General features: G+C 34.0%; 1 protein-coding gene across 4 annotated transcripts in view; it reads right to left on the reverse strand.

Annotated features, from left to right (window-relative positions):
- LOC129756719 (uncharacterized) overlaps positions 1-22,099 on the reverse strand; it is a 39,908-nt gene extending 17,809 nt beyond the window's left edge. For all 4 annotated transcript variants that reach the window (XM_055753733.1, XM_055753727.1, XM_055753720.1 and 1 more), the window contains exon 1: positions 21,860-22,099. In XM_055753733.1, the coding sequence (XP_055609708.1) occupies positions 21,860-21,871 (12 nt within the window). In that variant the 5' untranslated portion in view covers positions 21,872-22,099. The remainder of the gene's footprint in view (positions 1-21,859) is intronic.
- Between the last annotated feature and the right edge of the window lie 1,962 nt (positions 22,100-24,061).

Raw genomic sequence — 24,061 nt, forward strand, 5'->3', positions numbered from 1 at the left:
ACGTCTGGAGTGGTTTTGGAATTACAAAAAGTGATTGTATTTATGGTGTTTTTTAAGTGTGATGCGATATTTGCCTGCCAGGCAATGGCCTTATTTTTATGCTTCCGTTAGTGTCAGTTGGCTTGGAATAAAATATGGAAAATGAGAAAAGCACCTAGTGAAAATTAAAAGTACAAAAAAAGTATGGGCCGGCATCATTTAGTTTTCCATCCCTTGACGTGTTCAGGCATGAGCACAAGAATCTACCGGCTTGCTGCAATTAATCTCGATAAATTTGGGTTCCAACTAACAAGAAGATATGAACGACATGGCAAAGAATAAAAAGCAGCGCATTGATTGATAATGCGTGGGCGAGCGTGGGCCATTTCAAACTAAAAAATCAAATAAAGGGTGATGTGTTACCATGGTTTATCGTTTGAGTATATAGTCTGGATTGTGTGCTACATGGGAGTTTGTTACCAAAAATAAATTAATAATTTGTGGGTGATTTTGAAACCCGGTTGCGACGATAGGAGAAATTACCAGTTAATTTCCCCAGAAGCAGAGTCGGCGCTTGCGGAAAGGATACCGGTGAGGAAATTCCATGTTGCTATTTAACTATCTCTCCTTTACCCCGCTTTAGTAACATTAATCAGGTTATTCCCGCACTTTCCCACAGGTACAAGTGAGATGCAGATACCATAGATAAGGTCCTATATGAAATTCATTTCTTCTCTCTCTTTCCTTTAATCACTTGATGGTGGCCCGTAGAAAATTCATTCAAATCAAATAGGCGACGATTGTGCTCCATTCGGGTCCGCATGTTATTCGGTTGACCGAAGACATGTCTCAATTCAATCCAAAAAGGACAGAACAGAAGCACTTCTACGGTACGGTAAAAGCAGGTGAATCCATTCGCTCTATTTTCCCTCATATGTGGGATAAATGAAAGGAAATAGTTCAAGACTGTTCTAAATTTTTGCTATTTTATCTAATGACTATGAATTTTTAGTAACATTAAAGAAACAAGAATCCATTAACTGATTTTTGAGAAGGATTAAAACCAATAAAATTTTCACATGTATAATTTTCCTAGAACCAATAATAATTTTTTTCAGTATGCTCAACTCAAGAGCTAATTAAAACCCAAATCTCTGCTTTAATAATCATATTTTTATTAAACTTAATTCCATATACTTTTCACCCAACTGCTAAATAAAAAAATATCCTGGCCTATGATATTTTAACTATTTTAACAATCAATTTAAGACCACACTGGGCTTTTCTAGATGCAGCTGCAAATTTAGTTTGTTTTACATACAATATTTTAGGAACATCGATAAGGATCTTCAATTTTCAAACAAACTGGGACGCAAATTTGAGTACCCCGATGTGAGTTCGAGCCGCTCATGGTTTTGTATGGCTTGTTGGATTTTTTTTCATGGTGCAATGTGGTGATTTATTCAATTTCCAGCTATCGACTTGGACATCGCCTGAAATATTCACCTCAGCACGGGATTCTTTTATTTTCAGATATTCATGGAATTTACAGTTTCAGTTATTAGTACACCCAAAATTCAGCCTCTGTGCCAATGGCGTGTAGTCAATTTCATAGCATCATTGGTACAAGAAGATAACGCGACCGGCACTGATTCGATTTGCGCCCACCGGCATTAACCTCCCAGCGCAACCGAATTGCGTATGTCTGAATGAAACAAAATAAAAACGTTTTCGCGTCCCTCCCCATCGCATCACAAGCCGAAGAAGGATGGAAATAAATACCGGCCAACACCAGGCAGCCAGCGAACCGAGCACTGTGCGTGTGAATGTAGCAAAAGCAACAACAAAAACATCCATCTAATTCAATCAACCGGCAAACACGGCTAAGCTGTGCGTGTGTATGTAGCAAAAGCAACAACAACAACATTCCTTCAATTCACAGGCAAACAACACCGGCCAAGCTGCCCGGCTTTAGCAGCTGTGTATATGTAGCGTGTGTATGTAATAGCAGGCAGTAAGCAAAGCACAGTTCTCATTCAATGGGTTTCCCGTTCCTTCACTCCCGTTCCCTTTCCCGTTTCCATCTTAAGGCACAGGAATGCATTGAAAGGAGGCCAAACGCCGGGAAGCCGCTGTTGTACGTTTTTGTGATTGATCTGTAACAGAAAGCCTATGACAAATATACCTCGTCCTGCATGAAGCTCGAATAGTACACTGGTTAGAATGTCGGACTGGCAAGACGATACAATTGGTGATGTGAGTTCGATTCTCACTACAGCGCTGTGGTTTTAATTTTTATTTTCTTGTTTCTGGGATGAATTATCCAATAGGAAGGAAATCCCATAAAATGTTTTTCTTGTTTCGCTTGAATGTAGTGGTCATCATTTTGGTTGGGAGCCGAGTCCTTATGCCAGTTACGGTTTTTCAAACATACCGTCTTCGGCACAGTGCACATTTCAGAGCATTATCGGCACAGAGATTTGCTAAAAAGGCATTGGATTTTTGCAACCTCTTCTATGGGTGTACACTTAAAAATTGTGCAGATTCTCTTTCCTCGAATCTCACTGTTTACTTTTTATTTATATCGCAATTAGCGTCGGAATTCCATATAATTTAATAGTTTATTTCCTACAGCATGTACATCGCCAACATAATGTAAACATTTTTTATAACAATTTGTTCATTCATTTCCTTGAATTATTATTAGTAGGACGTGGTCATGTTTACTGTTCTTAGTTTTTTGTACTTAAAATTAATCTATCATTTTCGATATATATTGTTTCAAATTTTTGCATCGCAATACTTAAAAAATTGTTTATTTTAGATCAGATGGAAATAAATATGGTTATGATACTGATTAAGGTTGGTTACAGCTAAAGGTAAGCTAAGTGTGTCTTGAGGTAAGTTGGTTATAAAGGTGAGGTTATTCTGTTGTATAACTATTTATTGATTATATTATATAAGAACGTTCAATCAGTTGCCAGCTGGGCAGGTATCTACACGCATGCGGAATACCTGTCGAAGATTCATAACACTGAGAATGTTATGAATTTTATACGGTTGCGAAACTGTTTGCTCGTTCTACAAATAAGACATACACATACACGAAATTCATTCATTACATGACAGTTCACACGAAGCCATGGTGTCGGGTATGTGCTAAGGTGCATTGAAGATTGGCCGAACTTATAATCTAAAGAATGCAATTTAGCGCATACGTTGGCGAAACTGCGGTGAATCCGTGCACCCATGGTGGATTATCTACATACATACATACATACAAAATAAACTTGAGATATGAAACTTTTTCATCCATCATTCGTTTCTTGAATTACCTAAACCTGGTTACTTCCAAAAAAAAGTTTCCGCGAGTTAATCCGATGGTTAATTACTATCTAGAATAAAAAATACCCTGTAATTTCTGAATTTCTAAAAAACAAATTTCAACTAGTTCCAAAAATTGTTATCTGTATCTGCTTAATTTTGTGTAGTTTTCGAAACTGCATCTGTGTATTTGTTCTTAAAACGAAATAAAATATTTCTTTTTTTCAAGAATAAAAGTTTAAGTCAAAGTTATGGGAATTTGTTTGTGAAAATCATTCTTAGCATAATTTCCTTTTTAGAAAACTTTCCAAACATACCCTGAAAAAAGGTTTATAGCCAAAATTTTCTTTTTAAAATCTGGAATTTATCAGATCAATGGTATTCTAAATTTTGTAAATTTATTTGTAAATTGTATTTGTAAATCGCTGCCTGCGGAATATCATCCGCGCTTGGTGGCCTGGCAACTGGATCTCGAATGAGGAACTACATCGCCGGTGTCATCAAAAGGCGCTAGAAATCGAGATTCGGGAACGTAAGTGGAGATGGATTGGGCACACGCTGCGAAGAGATGAAAACGAGATTTGCAGAGAGGCGCTAGATTGGAATCCAGAAGGTCATCGAAGAAGAGGCAGACCCAGAAATTCGTGGCGGCGAAGCCTAGCCGCTGAAATCCAAACTGTCGACGAGAATCTTGACTGGGACCAGGTGAAGACGCTGGCTCCGGATCGTCAACAGTGGAGGTCTTTTACCACGGCCCTATGCACCGGAGGATCGGCGCGGGATCATTAAGTAAGTAAGTAAGTAATGGTATTCTAAAAGATTGCTCATATTTTACTGATTTTCTAAATGTATTCTAAATTTAAATCTCCCAATGAGGGTTCAAAAATGTAAAAATGTCATGCAAAATATTGTCCTCTAAACTCTGAATCTGAAATTCTAAATCAAACTAAAGTTTATCAAAAGAAACAATCTAGACTCAGAACTAAGGCCAAAACGTCGAAATCTTATCTCAGGTCCACAATACTCCTACTGATTTTTTTTTAAATTCTCATTTGTTGATAGATATTAAAAGACTACTCGGTACTCGAAAATTGCTATCAAAAGTTATTCACAAAAGAAGCTGATGAATAAAATTTGGGTACAGCCCTTAGTCCTAAACATCGAATTTTCAATAGGGTTAGACTCACTAAGGTTACCAGATTGCGTGGATTTTGGTCAATGTATTCACTTTATTAGCCAAATCAAAGAAAAATTTAAATCGCGCGATCGACCAAATTTTGCGACTAAAATAATTTTTTGAATTTTTTTTTATTTGGATAAAATTGCTGGCTGATGTGTTGCGACAGAAAAAACAATTTATTTGAATTAGTTTCTTCTTGATTCTGAAGAACTCCCAAATTTGGCTGGATATTGTCCAGATTTTAAGTTGTAGGCCCGGATTTTGTCAGATTTTTTGATAAAATAGCCCGGAATCGCCCTGCCTGGATAAGTGGAAAATATCTGATTATCTGATTTGCTTAGGTTTGAATCATTTCCGATGTGCTGGTTCCATTTTTTTTTAAATAAAAACCAAAATTTGTTGCCTGTGATTGGATTGTGGAATCTTTATCCTGATTCGAATCTTGGTTTTGCATTTGAAACTAAAATAAGATTGTTTTCTGTGTTCAAAACTCATCACTCCAGAATATTCGAAGAAAACTTTAAAAATTACAAACAATTCCATATATTGAATATTTGAAATTCTTTCTCTTAATTTTTATGCAAAATTGAAACTTTAAAAGTTTCAAAATGTTGATCCAACATAGAAATATCTAAGTTTGATCAATCAGAATTTTCATTCAGATTCACTAGTTGAATCACGAATAAATAATTGAAGAAAGAATTCGTATAGAAAATCAAGGATTCAAAATTCAAATAAGAGATTTCTGTTTAAAAATTCTGTTTCTGATTCTGTTATAAAATGCCTTTCTTGGTTTATAATTATTGGGATTTTTTTATTTTAATTTAGATTCAAATATCGATTTCTAATTAGGAATTCAGAATTTTTATTCAGGTTCAATATGCAGATTCGAAATTGGAATTAGTAATTGCCCAAGAAAAAAGCACAAAACAGGTGGAAACTACTATTTGAAAATATGATCTGAATTCATTTACAAGATTACGTTTCTTGAAAACTCTTGAAGTTTTTATTTAAATCTTTTTTTTACAGGAGCTTGAAAATGAAATAAATTATTTTTAATTTGTTTTAGTCCTTTTCGATGTTGCCTTCCATTTCCCCTATAGGTGTTTTTTCGGTCTTGGGCTATTCTCAAGTGTTTTGGCTGCTATTTTGAGAATTTAGTGCCGATGTAATTGCAACACAGTTGTTCAGTTTTCTTGCCCTGGATATGGCTTTTCAAAATTAAGGTTTTGAAGCAAATATAAAAATTTAAGAAACAAAACATAATTGGCTTTTGTAGAGAATTTTTTTCGTTTTTAAATGTACATGTCGATATTAGAGTGACAAGGGATGGATGGAAAAAAAATTATGGTCGAATTTCGGAAACCGACCATATACCATTGGTAGCTTGGCCAAAAAAACTGAACTGTGCAAAGTTTCATGTCAATCGGACTATATTTAAGGGTGCCTTAAAGCGCTAGAAGTTTCTGTTTTTTTTTTGAGTCTCAAAATGCACATAAGTATTTTAATTTTTTTCAAAAATTTAATTACTGGGACTTGATCTTCAAAAAATCGACCAAGCCCCAGAAAGGTGATTTTAAGCTCAAATTTTTTTTAAAGATAACACCAGATCCTGATCAGATCATGCATGTTTGAATCATTAGGCATCAAAATTGAAAATAAGGTTTTCCGGATTGAAAATAAGGTTTTCCAGATTCATTTGATCCCTTCTCATGTAAGTTTTGGTCGGTGGGGATTTTTGAGTCGATTTTTTGCAAAAAAAATATCGAGATAACACCAGATTTCGACGTTTCATGCATTTTTTGAGTTATTTGGCATCGAAATTAAAATTTTGATTTTTACGATTTCCTTTGGTCTTTGAGAGATTTTTGAGGGTCAAAAACCGAAACTTTAAGCGCTTTGAGCAAGGTTCGATTGAGCTGAAATTTTGCACAGGTAAGGTTTTGGACCAAGCTACAAAATGTATATGGTCGATTTGCGAAATTATACATGACCCATTTGGCTGCCACCTTGCTGCCAAAATCCGGGCTTTTGAAATACAACACATTTGAAATACAACACAATTTGTTTTTTTTTTCGTTTAACTTGCCAAATAAAATAAATAAATCCAGGCAAAATCCGGGCAAATTCTGGGCATTATTCAATGAAATCCGGGCAACCGGGCCGAGCCGGACTGTTCGCAAATTTTGTAGTGAATATCCGGGCAAACCCGGATAAAACCGGGCCACCTGGCAACCTTAAGATAGGGCCAATTGAAGCTTTTTTTCTCTAACTTGTTTTGTTTATGTTCGCATTTTGAGAAATGTTCTGAAATGTTCAGAAATTCGTTGAAGAAATGGTTTGGATAGAGAAGGTAATAACTGTATTTAGATTTCATTGCCTTTAAATATCGTTCACCGTTGATTAAGTAAAATGCGCGAATTTAGGAACAATGCTCCAAAGTCAATTATATTTTACAGCTAAATATCTTCGCATTTTTGCAACCAAAGTTAACTGTCAATTTGCAAAATAAAAACACAATAAATAAAACAACACCCAGTAAGCCCAAGCCGGCGGCACTAGCAACATCGGCCAGTTTCCTCGGAATCGGAATGGTCGTCCCCTTAGTAACATGCCATACGTAATAGCACTGACGACGGCTGACTGGTAACAGTAATGGCAGATTTACTTTCTTCATCACACTCGTTTAATGGTGAAGTTGTAACAGGGACCAGGAAATGCAGAAGCAAGCCACCCCCACTTATGTTAAATGAAAAAAAACTACTTACTATTCCTCGAAGAAACTTCTCGCTCCACGTCAAGACGGCATGGACACACGCGGATTCTTGGATCTTGAGGGCAGGTTTTTATTTTATTACTATGTCCCCTTTCTTCGAAGCTGGATTGCACTGAACTATATATTTACTCGTAGGCAGTGGAACAATTTATGACCGAGATATAAATCATATAACGATCGGTTTCGATTGAAGAAACGGTGATTCGGATCTGGGACGGCTGCTGAAGTTTTCGAGTGAAGAACCACTACCGGGGACATTCCGGTTTGCCGATTAGCTTCAGGGGTATTTATTGCATTATTGTCACGTGCTTTGCGTGTTGATTGCATTGATTAGATCAAGTTGGTTATTATGTAAGGCTAATTTAACATCCACTAATGATGTCGATCGGGAGATATTTTCCGATATTATTGGAGCATTTAATGTGAAAGGCTGTAAAATTATCAGTCCATTAGTATGCCCGGAATGCTAATGATGGATTCAACATGCATAGTCAGGCAGAAGTCAAAACTTAAGATTAATGTTTAGAAGGGTTAAGTCCAAAACTAAAAATCCTTAACTCAAATTATAACAGATAAGCTAGAAACATGCTTCTTTACAATGAGATTATATCACAACAAAGTTACTTAAGCTCATTGAACACAATTTATCTGTGATATTTCTATAGTCTGAGAAAAACTAGTTCGCTTTTGCATAATCCAACTGGGATTAAATAATTCAACTAGAGTTCATTGCCCTCACCAACGTTAAGATTCTACTGCCCAGTACAATTTTGCATATGGGAACGGGCCAGTTTTGCGTAGTCGATCGTAAATACACAGCTCATACCATGTTGTTCATTCCATTTAATTAATCTCTCTCAAGTGAAGCCGGTTTTCGTCAATGCAGCACGACGGCGCTTGATACTTTTACAGAAAACAAGTACGTTACATGCGGGGAAAACAAGACATAGATTCAGTTAAGCAAAAAAAATAGCACCATTATATGGCGCTGGAAAAACTGGTCGGTCGTCGAGAAAAACGAGAAAAATAAAACAAACTGTGGCAGTGGGTTTTTCTCACTGGCCGGCTTATCTTCTGGTTTTCTGGTGGTCGAAAGTAGGAAGAGATTAAGAGAAACGGGTTTCAGTTCAGCACATAAAACTAATTTATCATCTGGTAGAATATGAGGAAGCAGAATCTCATCGGAGGGTTAAGCGTTGCAAGCCTTTCTTTTCATCGCTAACTATAACGATTTATCCAAGAAAAGGTTCGTCGCTTGACTCTGCTCGTGGAGCGTTGAAGTCTTTTCATACGTTTCATATCTAAATAAAGGGCGGGACTCGATTTTGCAGTTCCTCGATCATCCGTGATTTGATTATCCGTGTGTTTTGTCTCAATTATCCGTTCAAATTTTTTTTCGTGATTCTTTCAACTTTGAAAATTCATAAGAATCCAATATTTTCCCCTCGTTTTGATTTGAATGTTATTTCAACTAAGAACAAAAAGTTGTCCAACGAAATAATACATTTAAGCGTTATTATTCCTTAAGTTAAAGATTTTCTTTACTATATTTCACGCAATTTCCACAATCTGGATTGTTTCTACATATATTTGCAAACGATTCGGTTCTGTCCAAGTGCTAATGCAATGGCTACAAAGCCATTGAACTCCGATGCATTGCAATTAATCTTACCATCTCAAATCATATTGATTGGTAGATCCACAATTGAAAAACGAATAGCTTTTTATCGAAAAAGTTTCTTCGTCATCATAGAATGAAGAATTATTTTTGAGTTGGAAACACTCTTCATTGTTCTATTTTCTCGTCGTTGAAACTTGCAAAAAATCTTCCACAACTCTAGAGGAAGCATTTTTTCGGTTCAATCCTAAAATCTGGGCCGGATTTAGTCATTGGAAGGACGGGGCAATTTTGATTGGGGAGCCCCTACGAATCGATTTTTTTCATTTGCAAATGCTGTCCCAGAAAATACATAATATTTTAAACATACAAAAAAAAAACTGGAAATAAGTTAAGTATATTGCCTTTAAATAACCATTATATCTGCTTAGAAAGTATTGTTTGGATTTTCAAACAATAATTGTTAATACACCACGTGCAATCATTTCGGAAGAGTGCATGTAAAATGCGCAAATATCTGTTACTAAAATTTGTGTGTAGAAAAATTCAAGGAGAGATAGTAAAATGTTTTTCATTTCATCAATAATCGAATAGTTTAAACTTTATCAAAAGCAGAATGAAAATTTTCCTCATGACAATTGGGAAGAAGTTAGTTAGAATCCAAAATCAAAAACTTAAACAAAAGAATTAAATTCAAATTGCATAGAGATTCAGGTATAAAAGTTCAAGAGTAAAATCCAAAACTGAAAATCAGATTTAGTTCAGAAGCACAATTTAAGACACTGAATCAAATTCATAATATCAAATCAAGATTTGAGACACAAATTAGGAATGAAATTTAAATAGAAACTTAAGTCAAAGTTATAATAGGAACCAAAGCAGGATTTTCAAATTTATAATTCATAATTCAAATGTTTATTTGTATGTCATATATTCTAATTTTGTGTGTTCTTATGAATGTGACAAAATTCACGTTTGAAAACAGAAAATCACAATTGAAAAAAGATTTTGTTTTTTTTTTTTTTAGGAAAAATGGTGTAGAATGTGTAAAAAAAACGCGAATTTCGATAATGACTAAAAAGCTAACATCAATTTAACATTATTCATTCTTATACTTAATAAGTTAACATTGTTTTAATAAGTGTTTAATAATAATAAGTTAACATTTCAGTTTTAATAATTTTATTTTCAGCAAAACTTGAGAACTAAATAATCTTTTTTAATATCAATAACACCCGGCATTTACCTGAATTTTTCTCGCATAAAATTCAGGAATGTTTTTACAAAGTCTTCAATAAATTCAAGGAATCATGAATGTATTCGTAAATTACATATTCATAAAATTCTTCACAAATAATGCAGAAGTTTAAAGGTATTGTGATAAACCTTGTAAAATTAAGCCGTTTTTAACAAAAATGGGGGACTTTTTTTGTATGTTCCACCAATTCTATACTGCACAACACTTTTTAAAAACTGATACTGAAATTTATTCAAATTTTGACAAAGCTAATGAAATGTTATTTCGGCCGCCATTGAATCCTTAAAGTAATTTCAAATTTAAAGATAATATCTCATCATCAAAGTATTTACTATTAAGCTGAAAAATCCTAAATCATATCTTTTATCTATATATATAAAAATGAATTTCTGTCTGTCTGTCTGTCTGTCTGTCTGTCTGTCTGTCTGTCTGTCTGTCTGTCTGTCTGTCTGTCTGTTCCCTATAGACTCGAAAACTACTGAACCGATTTGCGTGAAACTTGGCAGGTGGGGGTATTGGAGGCAGGGCAAGGTTCCTATTGTGGTTTGAGACCCCTCCCTCTCTCATGAAGGGGGGGAGGGGCCTCCGAAACAAAAGACAATTTTTTGCATAACTCGAGAACCCATCAAGGAAATGGTATCATATTTGGCATGGGGTGGTATTTTGGAACGAGGAGTATTTCTATGAATATTTGGTACCCCTCCCTCCTTTCAGTGAAGTGATAGGAAGGAGGGAGGGGGGCTACCTTACAATTTTTCATATAACTTCAGAACTAATCAAGATATTGGATCCAAATTTGGTATGGGAAGGTATTTGGATACGAAAAATATTTCAATGATTATTTGAGACCCCTCCCTCTTTCCAGTTGAAAAGGGGAGGGGCCTCTTTCATATTTTTTTACATAGTTCAAAAACTAATGAAGCAAATGGAACCAAATTTGGCATGGGAGGGTATTTGGATACGAAAAATATTTCTATGATTATTTGAGACCCCTCCCTCGTTCCAGTAGGGAGATATAAAGGGGGGAGGGGCCTCTTTTATAGTTTTTAACATAACCAAGAAAGTAATTAAGCAAATGGAACCAAACTTGGCATGGGCGGGTATTTGGGGACGTGACATGTTCTAATGATTGTTTGAGACCCCTTCCTTCTTACAGCGGGGAGGAAGGAAAGAGGGAGGGGAGTTTCATACAATTTTTACTGCATAACTCAAGAACTACAACAGCAAATGGAACCAAATTTGGCATGGAACGATATTTGGGTACGAGAAATGCTTCTATGAATATATGGTATCCCTCACTCTTTCGAAGAGGTGGATGAAAAGGGGGAGGCGAGGTCTCCCTTACAATTTTCAGTATAACTGGAGAGCTGATCAAGCAAATTGAATCATATTTGACATGTGAGTGTATTAGGATACGAGAAATGTTTCTATTATAAATTTAAGCCGTACCTTTTAAGCGGTAAGACATAAAGGAAGAAGGGGGGGTTTCCATTTTTTTTTGCATAACTCGAGAATTAATCGAGGAAATGAAACCAAATTTGGCATCAAAAAGTATTTGAGTACGAAAAATACTTTAATGAATATTAAGTTATCACCCCTCTATTGAAAGAAGAGAACGGAAAGGGGGATAGTACTCCCTTTCAAGTTTATACATAACTCAAAAATTTACTACGTAAATAAAACCAAATTTGGCATGGCATGGAATATAGGAAGGGAAGAGGGAAGCTTACATTTTTTTTTTTTTTAAAAGACATACACCGTCTTAGCCGATTTAGGCTTTACAGATCGAATAAATGACGTGGACAACTTAAGTTTAACATTTAACACCCAGTACCGAGATGGGAATCGAACCCATGCCATCAGTGGACCAGCGATTACCGTCTTACCACGCTAACCACTCGACCACCGAGACGTACAACTTTTAACTTTTATTTTACAAAATCCGAGAAATGGACAGTACTTAACATGGAAAATCATTTTGGTATGACTCTATGATTATTTGACACATCATCCTCCTTTCAGTGAGAAGGTATACTTGGGAGGAGGAAGGTGAGCCCAATACAATTTTGTTAGCATATGTTCTCAATTTATGCTTACGAAGCCAACAAATGGAAACAAATATGGCATGGAAAGGTACTTGGTTACGAGATATGTTTCTACGATTGTTATAGACCCTTATGCTTTACAGTGTAGAGAGGAGAAGAAAGAAGGGGGTTCCATTTAAATTTTGTTGTAAAGCTTAAAAACCTAACAACCAATGGAACAATGTTTGATACCAGAAGATTATTGGGAACGAAAAAAAAGGGTATGATTATTAAAGATCACGATCTCCATTCAGTAAGGGGGAAGGGAAGGACAGGGGGGGGGGCTCTCTCATCAGTTTTTAGCATAAATCCAGAACATATCAAGAAAAAACAACCATATTTTATCAGTCGGATTGTTTGCGTACGATTAATTTGAGACCCTCATTTTTTAGGGCGAAGCTTAAAGAAAAAGATTTAAATTATCAGATCTTTAACACAAATTTATAGATCAAGATTCAGAGTATTAGTTTAAGATATTGATGTGTTGCAATCCGTAACTCTAGCTGCAGTTCCCATTCTATAGCGGTTGCTTATGAATTATTTTATAATTTGATTTAAAATAATGCCAACAAAACAATAAAAATTTGAATGATTTCTGAAAATATCATTTGATTCTGAAAGGTGTAGCAAAGCACACCGGGTCAGCTAATTCAATATAAAAAAGTGATGTTTTGTTGATTGTATTTTGAACATTCTCTGGTCTGGCCCGGTTAACAGAATATATAAAAAAAAACAAGTTTTTATCTTGCTAGTTTATTTGTATTATTGAAAAAAGAAAAAAACTCAAGTCGAGTTCGTATTCTTAATTCCATATTGATGGAGTTTGAAAAACTATTTGAAAGCTGCTGAAATGTTTCATTAAAAAAATAAATTCTTCCTTCATTTATCTGAATTCACTTCGCTTTGGATTCTGCTTAAATTTGTCCTGGAAAAGTGTTCACAAATTCAAAATCAAATGCCTAGATTTTTTGAAGAAGTTTTTGAATGAAATTCAAGGCGAAAATTCTGCAATGCTTACTATAGGGCTATATTGAATTACTCAAAATTTTTATTTTCAAAACATCATGCTGGTATGGAATATTCTTCTTGGTATGAAATAATTTCAGTCTAAATTTTATTTTGTGTTTCTTGTTCTTCTAAATGCTCAACAACACTTTTAAAAGCGATGAATGAAGTTTTAAATTAAATTAAATTTAAGATTTTTTTAAAGCAAAAAACTTATCGTACTGCTGGTTTGAACAAATTTTGTTAAATGAATTTAATTCTTTTCTAAACTTCATTTTGTAATGTTAGAAATACTTGCAATGATATCATTATAAATTTTTAAAAACTGTAGAGTTTAACTCTTTTAGATCACATATCATCATTTTTAAAATATTATTCCTTAATTGAATTAAATAAATAATCAACAAATTCAAAATCAGATTTTTTTTAACGTAGATTTGTTATTTCATCAGTTATCAATGATTGATTTCACCTAAACAAATGTATAAGCTTACAAACTCCATATCCAAACCCACCAAAACAGTTATCTATTAAGGTCTATTAATAAGTTTTACATTTATTGAAAAAATAACTTCTAAAATGTTACAAAACTTTTCTTTTTCATATATTGTTTTAATTTTCAAATAAATTTACTGAATTTTAATGTAAAACTATATGAATTTTATAAAGTAAATTTTAAAAGTTGGTTTTTGTTTTTCAAATTCTAAATTGAAGTGTTCTCCGACCTGTAGCACTTTTTTTTCTTAACACCATTTTCATTTTTTTTTTCTTTATATTTCCGACTTAACGGAATCGTATCTTATTACAGTTATTGGATCGATAGCAAGTAAATTACCAGTTCTGCATTAAAAGTTTAAAAAAAAAATATTGCAAAGCCATCGTTCTCACTTAACACGGTGTACCATAATAAAACGAAAAAAAAGTAGGAGCCCTCCAATAAAAATTGGCCCGGTCCCCCGAGAGCTTATCCGGCCATAATGATAAAACAAAAATTCCCAAATGATCGTCTATCTTCAAAAAAAATTAAGAACAGACCTAAAGCATTCAATATTTATAAGTTTTTGTTAAATTTTCAGATTCCGAATCTGGTTTGAAAATTATAAACAGTTGATTTACCCGTTGGAGCTCCTGGATTGTCAATTTGATACTTCTGACTAAAACTGCTATATCTTTCTTGTTTTTCAACTAATTTGAACAAACTTTATAGTTTTAGAAACCTGTAATCTTTTATATAACTTAAATATGTGTCTAAGACAATATTCAACTGTATCACTTCGTTTTCCCGATATTCAAAGTCATAGAGAAAAAAATCCCAAAAAACATGCTTTGGAAAAGAGAATCAGCTATGGACTGCTCTAAAAAATTCAATATTAGAGCTTCAGAAAGCTGAAGTGAGAAGCTATATGATCCGTACAATGATATGCTTTTGAGAATTTTTTAGGACCATGACATTAAAAAATTTATTAAAAAAAAGTGATCTAAAAACCGTTCTTTTCAATCTATTTCAACGTCTATTTACTGCAGCGCTCACGTAATTACACCACTAGAATCGGTATAAAACTGCCATTCATACCGATGAGCCTTGCCTATGATTTGATTACGAAAATCTTGCGTTTTGATACTCAAAACCAAGTGCAAAGTTGAATTTAGATGTAAGAAAATCTGAGAAATTCAAATTGATGAAAAGTTCAAAATAGAGCTACCTGAGAAAATACGCCAAAGTATTAAATTTCATATATCATGAATCGAAAGATGTAAAATTATAATTACTTCAACTCCAATCCAATTTTTAACAAATTTCTACACTAACTGAAACAATTTTGGTGGTTCATTGATTGAAAAGTACAATTTTTACAGTGTTAATGGTTATTATAATAAAAAAAGTTTCAATAGACTATATCCTTGTGCGCAATACATAGCTGCTGAACCTGAAAGCTAAAGTTTTCTTAGGCACTAAGTGATTTTTTTTAAATTTTATAGCTGGTCTACTGTTACTTTTTTCCGAAGAATGTTCTGCGCTTTCTTTCCTTACACTTTGACACTAAAACTACACTTTATAATAGACACTTTATAATAAACCAAAAACATATATGCTTAAGGTTTAAGATGGAATTTATAAAAAATTAGCTTCGTAGCAAACCAACAAATTATTTCATTTTTGTTTTTCAAATGAACAAAGACACATAATTAAAAAGTTTACCATTTCCCGCCAAATCAAAACATGCTGTTAGCACTAAGGTACAAAATTGTAAGCTATTGAGACCTTACTCTCTGCAGAATGTTATTAAGATATTTAATGACAATTCTCCATTCTTTATAAGTTTTGTCCAAACTCAAGAAAAAATTTGCTTTCCAATAAAAGTTAAAGAAGATATTTCTGAAACTTGTGGGTGAAATACATATAGAAATTTAAAAAAAATGATAGAAACTATAAATCAAAGGGGTGAGAACTCCCCCCCCCCCCATGCCCCCCTCTCTTTGAGGTTCCAGAAAAACAAGCGAGGTATTCTACTCTACACTCAACATTAGAAATTCTTAATCAAATTATGATTGGTAAGGTTATTCATAAATAACAATCCTTACTCAGGCATAATTCTTAAAAATCGAAAACTAATCCACGATTCAGAATTCTGCTCAAGGTTTTCAAAACGTTATTGCTTGTTGATGGAAATTCGTTTCTGAACAATGCATTTAAATAAGATTATACTCATTCTATAGGTTCTGGTACTATATTATTCAAATCTTAATTGCAATGCTGTTTTCATATTCCGGATTCAATATCCAGTTTGGGATTCTTGATTTTAGTTCGAATTATCATTAAAAAAAACGAAAAATCCTGTTTTGCTAACCGCTTAAATTTGAATTTTGTTTTGAATTTCTTTCAAAATTTGATACATGATTTTCGAAACTCATTTGCGTTTTCAATAGTAACGCATTTGATATCTCAGAAATCGCTGGACCAAATTTAACTAAAATAATACCTTTAAGTTAGCGAAAGTGTAGTGATGAACTTTGTCGAATATAGTTTCATTATTGAATTTATAATATTTAAGTTATGCATCGAAATATAACACACTGGGGGCAAGCAAAAAAATGAGAAATCTAGTTTTGGGCAGTGTTCCGAAAATCACTCAATTCTCATGAGAGACACTGAAACGTTTTCAACAGCGAAAGCAAAACCTAAATTGTCGGTTGGTTTATCTCCCACCGGGCAAAGATTGTGTTCAACAGCGCTGCTCCGAGAATCAAAGAAATAAAATTTGAAAAAGAGACGTTTTTTCTCCAGTTGGAATTCTCAACTGAGTGAGGAGCTACCTGATTTTCAGTTTCTTCTTTCAGTCGATAACTTTTCTTGCTCAATCACTCACTCACTCACTCGTTTACTGATCGATGACCGAATGCTGTCTGCCTGATACATCTTGCTTTGTTGTTGCTGTTGTTGGGGAGGACCAAAATACGTATGAACATATGTTTCTGCCACTTTGCCAGAAAGTACGCAGGCAGTATGAACCGATGCAAGGCCGCATTGATTGAGTTTGAGTGAGTGAGTGAATGGATTTTCGAATTGGATCTTGTATCAGTAAGTGTCTCAATCACTTCTGATACACCAGGTAGTGAGCTTGAGAGATCGACTTAGATGCGGATCCGCTCTCGCTTTTGAATCTTGTTTACATTGACTTCGCATTGTCGCTCTGCCGATTCTCCAGGAAACAACAGGCAGCAGCAATCGGCTTTGAATGTCTCCAACTAGAAACCTATCCTGAGCGTTTCTTCCGAGTGATTTTCGGAACACAGGTTTTGGGTCCGCAATGTGTTAAGACAGGCATGTCAAACTGGGAGTTTGCGGGCCGCATGCGGCCCGCGGTTTTAGTCAATGCGGCCCGCGAAGCCCCGTTAAATTGTTACAAAAAAAACACTACTGATTTTTATGTAAAATATTACTGCAAAAAACTTAAGTTGAATGTAAGGTTTTCAACTTTATGCAAAGGTTTTTCGATGCCGAAATTTGTTTCTCTGAACCACAGTTTGAGGTGATTTCCGCTTCCGTGGAGGATTGTGTGTACACATTCATATCGTAAACAACATAAATATCTTCCAAGTATTTTGGTTCTATTATTTTTGTTTTACCGAAGGAACAACAGACATATTGTGATATTTTTTTAATTGAAGATTTACGTAAACGTGAATTTAAACATTATTCTTTGTATAAAAGAACATCCTAAATAATCAAAAAATTTCCGAGATTAAATTTGTGATTAAAATTGTAAAATGAAAAAAATAATTGTGTTTTTAAAAAATATCTTCAGCAACTGTTCATAAAATTATCTTTTTCTATAATCTGACCAATAAACTGCTCTTCGCACATATTTTTTTGACTTCTTTTCGGATTCAGAGGTCGATTTTAAATTTGAAACTTGACGTCGATAAATAAAGTTCAATTTTTTGTAAACAATTGCTATCACAATATGAGGCCCTCAGAGCCAAAGGGGTATAAGTGCACAAAAGCTACTTCCGAGATAGCACGCTTCAAAGTTTCTTTGTTGTGCGATTTTCAATATACTTTTTGGGAAGTTGTAGTGTTTGTCCGTTCAAAGTAGTATGAAGATAAAATTATAAAAATCTGAAATAAGTACTGAATAAAGATTTTAATACAACTAATGGTTGAAATCTGTTTGCGAAAATAAGGGACACCGATAGCAATTTCCAATTTGCTCATTTTCAATGTATTATTCACCAAGAGGCATTATGCGCAAAGCAATTAAAGTTTCAAAATGTGCTAAAAGTACGCTGGCTTTTCTGCCACAAAATATTGAAAAGATTTTGTTTTGCTACGAGAGGAAATAATATTATTTTTGGAAATGAAAGGTGAACCTGTTAAACATTTTCAAGCAGACGACTGGGTTCAGGATTTGACATTGATCTCACTGGTCACCTGTAAGATTTGAACTTAAAACTTCAAGGAAAAGAAAAAAAATCATAAGTGCTTGTGATGATGTAAAAAACTTTCAAGCGAAGTTACTGTTATTGATCAACCAAATTTCCGAAGAAAACCTTGTGCACTTCTCTACGTGTCAAGAACTGAAAAGATCAAATGAGGCTGCATCATTTGGTAAATACGAATTTCACCTAGAATCGTTACTAGATGCATTCAAAAGCCGTTTTCGGCTTAATTTATACGAACAAGAATTTTCGTTGTTTGAATCTCCATTTTCGTTTGCTCCTAAAAATGCTGCTGATAATTTGCAACTAGAGTTGATAGAGCTGCAGTGCAATTCTTTATTAAAAGCAAAATACATTGAAGGGGCTGTACCGAATTTTTACAGCTATTTGCCTGAACGCTACGTTGAGTTACGGAAATTTGTTGCCAGAATTCTTGCTATGTTTGCAAGTACCTATCTATGTGAGGAGTTTTTTCCATAATGAAAGCCATAAAAACTTCTTATCGTTCGAGATTATCTGATACAAATTTATCGTCAATAATGAAAGTGTCATTGGGGGATTTTATTTATTATCTGACAATTTGCGCCGGGGGTCTTCAGATTTTCCCCAAAATTGAAAATTTGGTTCATTTTTGCGACTTAAAAACACATGTATTTTTTCAGATTTCTAACATTTTTATTTTTTGAGTTAGTTTCGGTTAAATTTTTTTGTAAATAAAAAATAACCATTTTTCAAAGCTACATAACTCTGTTGTTTCTCAACGGAAATTATAAAATAGCACTTCAAAATGCATTGAAATTTTATCAGCTTTCCAAATAGAATAGTTGAAAAAAATTAAATAATGACCTTCAACATGAAAAATTGTAAATAAACTTTAAATGGCGTCTAAAAGTACCGTCTGCACCACAAAATATTACATTGTTTCCATGTTGTTAGAAGTGCTTGCTATCTTCATATGTGAGTGCAGTTGTTCGACCATTGTTTGTTTTCGATGCAAAAAAAGAGATTTATTGTCATTATTTATTTCATAACTCTTCAAGGTGTTAATGGCCCACTTTGGTGTCTTCAGATGAAAGTTGCATCATGAATCGAGCTATACAATGGTATTTTTTACAAAATATTCGGTGGTGCAGACGGTACTTTTAGACGCCATTTAAAGTTTATTTACAACTTCTCATGTTGAAGGTCATTATTTAATTTTTTTCAACTATTCTATTTGGAAAGCTGATAAAATTTCAATGCCTTTTGATGTGCTATTTTATAATTTCCGTTGAGAAACAACAGAGTTATGTAGCTTTGAAAAATGGTTATTTTTATTCACAAAAAAATCTAACCGAAACTAACTCAAAAAATAAAAATGTTAGAAATCTAAAAAAATACATGTGTTTTTAAGTCGCAAAAATGAACCAAATTTTCAATTTTGGGGAAAATCTGAAGACCCCCGGCGCAAACCCGTCAGATAATAAAAAAAAATCCCCAGTGACAAATTAACTTCAACCTGATATTAATAAACAAGTATCTCAGAAAAGATGTCAAGCATCAAGACAATAGATATAATGCATTATAATAAAAGATGTTAAACATTAAATGCTTTAATAAAAATTTAACGCAAAATTTCATTCCAAGTTTACTTTTAACTATATTCAATTGTATTGTATCTAATCTCCGCGAAACTTGATCATCAAAGGTTTTGATTGGTTTCTATTCGAAGGTCTAGAACTCAATTTTTCAAAATCTCATTTTTATAAAAACTTATACTTATTTGCAAGTCGTAATAATAAAAATAATAATTTCAGATTGAAACCCAATACATCAGAATTGAAATTATAGGTTCATGATTGAGAATCTTGATTGCATTGCAATTTTTGGCTTGTAACGGTAATGCTGATTTGAAAGGTAATTTCAGCTATTGTTTTTTCATATAGCAGAAATCTCATTAAAATTCGGCAACAAATCTAAAATAAAAATTCTGAATTCAGGTGCAGAATTCAAATTTAGAATAAATATTGATAATTTAGATTAAGATTCAGCTTACAAATTACGGGGGGATTTCATATTTTGTGTGTATTGATTAACATTTGCAATTGCCGTTTTTTCAAGAGCCAAATTTCAAACTAGAATCTAAAACTTGGAATGAGTTTTCAAGAATCTGATTTGAACCGCATAGTTTTAATCTATTTCTATTATTTTTGGAAGTTTGGTTTATTTTAAAAGTTTCTTTATGAATAACTAATTCTATGTTCAAATCAAGTAAGCTAAGTTTACCAGTATTTTTGAGCAATTTCAGAAATTTCATTTCATTACTAAAGGTTTACTTATACAAACATAGCTTACTATTTCAAAGATTTAGGGATGTATTTTCAAAAGTTTCTATTTTATACGAAAATTGATTAATGTAGATGAAGATCTATGCATATCAGCACACTTGTATGACTTTTTGCAATTGGTGCAATTTATTTATCCGTGAGTTCAAATGTGTAGTGGAAAAAATTAACTGCAATAGTTATGGATATGAAAAAATTTAAAGAAATATAAATAGTTTTGATGTTTACAACAAGTTCATGAATCATTTCCAGGTTTTTAATACAGACCCCGTTCGATTTTGGCAACATGCCCGTACATTTTGTGTTGCCAAAATCGAATGTTGCCAAAATCGAACGGTTTTTTTTTCTCAACTTTATTTCAATTATTTTTACAAAATAACTGTTATTATTATCAAACACCTTATTTTAGGTTAATTTTCGACCATTTGTTGAAATTTTTTAATTTTTTTCATCATATTTTTGAAGCATTTTCCACTTCTCTTGTTTTGTTTATAATGTTTGTTTTCATTTGTATTATTCCCGGGTTTTTCATTCTTCATAATTTTTTAGTTGTTTATTGTCATTTTCAGTCTTTTGTTTGAGTTTGTTTTTTAACTTTTTGAATTTTTCATCTTTCTGTCATTTTTGAGTACTTTATAATTTTTTTAAAAACACTTTTGTTTTTATTGTTGCATTTTATCACCATTTTAGAACATAAAAACGTATTTATGGTGTTTGTCTTAATAAAATTGGTCCTGTTATAACGAAAACTAAAAGGTAATGTTGATTCTAAAAACCGTTTGGCACATGTGCCAAAATCGAATGATGCCAAAATCGAATGTTGCCAAAAACGAACGGGGTCTGTATTTAAGATTTGATTTTATTTAGTAGGTTCCGAATAATAGAAAACAGTTTGAATGATTTCCGAATTAACTTTTTGTTATCTGTACAGAACACTTTGTATCGTTTTCTGAATTTGATTGATAAACAACGCTTCATTGTTTTATGTGATAGTTTTTACGATTTGATTGTCAGAGTATGACTAACCATAGTGCTTAGAACATGTTTACAAGAGGTATCCGGTGAGGTGAACTTATAGATTTTTTAAAACAGGCTCTTGCATCTTGCTATGCTTAACGCTTGTATTTTTTAATAGTCGAAAGTTGTAACACTTTTTCTTGTGAAACTTCAATAATATTTTGATTTTTGTTGACAAATTCACGAGTTTTCGCTGCGTCGACATATGCTTTCCATTGATCACTACTCCTAGACTTTACCAAAACCTCTCTTCAACTTTTTGTTTATGTTCACTGTTTTAATCATCAAGAGGTATCATCCATCTTTAATATCTCATTATGTAAGAATTATACCCAAAAATATGATTCACATACCAATCGTAACATATTTCTTCTGCTTCTTTCCTTAATCCGCTTATATCACTGGAACAAGTTCTCTTCCAACTGTCTCAACAAATCACTGCCCAAACTGTTCACATAAAGTTTACACCCTTAATTTCCCAAACTGCCCGTCTCATGTATTGCCCGATGCTAATTTTAACAACACCCTTGTTGATGTCCGTGCGAAACAACCCGTGCGATCAAACACAACTAACCGTACCGTAACATAACCATAACTAAGCACTAACCGGCGCTCGGAATCGATTTTATAGCTTTCCACGTGAGGGCTGTATGGCGGCTTTTCTTCGGGTGAACTTTTTTTTGAAAATTTCCAAGAGACCCGCTTCTCATCGGGTTTCGACCCACGGCGGCGGCGACGGGAGAAAAATGAGCCCCACTTGCCAATTACCTAGCTGGAGCCTAGAGATCTCAATCAGCAGCAGCCGAACGACGTGAAAACTAGGCTTGAGAGTATGTGCGAGATCTCGATCGGTTTCGTTGAAACCGAAACCGACAACCGAGAGTAAAAGTGTTTCACTCTCGTTTGGTGGAGCAGCTGGAAAAAGCTCTCACTACAAGGCCAATTGATCGTGAAGTCGTGAACTTGCTCCTCGGTAGCTCGCTCACCGATCATCGTTAGGCTTCAGATTCTCCCCCGAGGGGCTGATCTGTAACGGAAGCAAACACCTCAACGTGCCCCTTTTGCCCCCGGAGCCAATTAGGCCTATCTTGGTGTGCAAAATGGGATTTTCTTTTCTACCTACAATTCAATGGTAACAATCATGATTCGGAAGAAAACTAAGGCAGGCATAGATCGCGATCGTCGCGAAGACAATGCAATGCAACGCGCCTAGAGGTCCGGACCGGTGAATTTCCTCGAGATCTGCATCAGCAAGCGGCATCACAGAAACATAGGGCTCTAAGGCAACCAGCGATCTGTAACTGTGCGTATCGGTTGAACGCTTGTAAGCAGCAGGTCCATCGTGCGGTTTCTGGCTTGTGGTCACAATCTCGGTGATCTGCTGTGCAGATATGGATCGGAAAACAGTAGGATTTCTCAGATTGATCTTATCATCAACTGATCCAGTTATTTCCGATTTTCTAATTCGGTTGAAGTGTTCTTATCAAACGTTTAACACAAAATTTTAGTAGTTTAACCACCTTACCACTAATTAACATTATCATGTTTATAAGTTTTGAGGTTGATTAGTTCTTATTGCTAAAACCTCAACCTATCTATATTTTTACATAACAGTTTTTCAAAATTCTTAAAATTTCTAGATAAGCTCGTCCGGGAGTATTTATTTAAATGACATTCTCAAAATTTAGTGCAAATTTTTTAATAAGAAATTGCCAATGTACACAATGGTTGAAAAGATGAAAAATGTTTCTCTTTATTTAAAGGATATTAGGTTCTAAAAATGGTTTACCTTAAATTTGCCGTAGTTTTTTTCTTATCATTTCTAAAAAAAATCCTGAACAATCATTTTGGAGGTGTGTAGGTGTTCATATGCGGATTTTGACATTAGATCATTAGTTATCAAAATGGCGTCCAAGCGAAAAAAAATGTACGTTTCATATACATTATAAAATCATCTTATATAACTCGAAAAAACAGCATTTACGTACTAAAGTGGAGGCAATATACATACATATTTTTAACTTCTGGCTTATGCGATAAGTGTTGTAAAAATTGGACGATATACAACACCTTTTACCGTACATCCTGACAGTATGCGAGAGAGCGCAAGTTTTGCTCTCAATGCATGCAAACCGTTGCCAGCGACAATATTTGCTGCTTCTCTCATTGGACAGTTTAACCAAATGGACCCTCTGATTTTTAAAAATCTGGTTGCACTGCTAATCGCAGAGAGAACAACAAGGTTGTTTTCTCACTTGAATCCCGCACGCGGGAGACATATTGTCAAACATGGCGCAATTTTGTCATATCCGAGTCGGTAGGCTTTAACTAACCATTTTTACGATCATTTACTTGGTTTGGTAGGAATTACGTTTCGCATAAACATTGTTAACGAGTTGAGCTGACATTTCTAATGCGATGTTATGTTTGCTGGGCCGTCACCAAAGTAATCAAAGTGTTCGGGAAACGTTTGTCAAAAACTAGGAAGCTTGGAACTGTGGAAAATCGAAAGCCGGGATCCGTAGTGACGAACAAAAGAGTGTTTAGCGCATTCA

The sequence above is a fragment of the Uranotaenia lowii genome, chromosome 1, assembly GCF_029784155.1.
Source record: "Uranotaenia lowii strain MFRU-FL chromosome 1, ASM2978415v1, whole genome shotgun sequence".
Taxonomy (NCBI): domain Eukaryota; kingdom Metazoa; phylum Arthropoda; class Insecta; order Diptera; family Culicidae; genus Uranotaenia; species Uranotaenia lowii.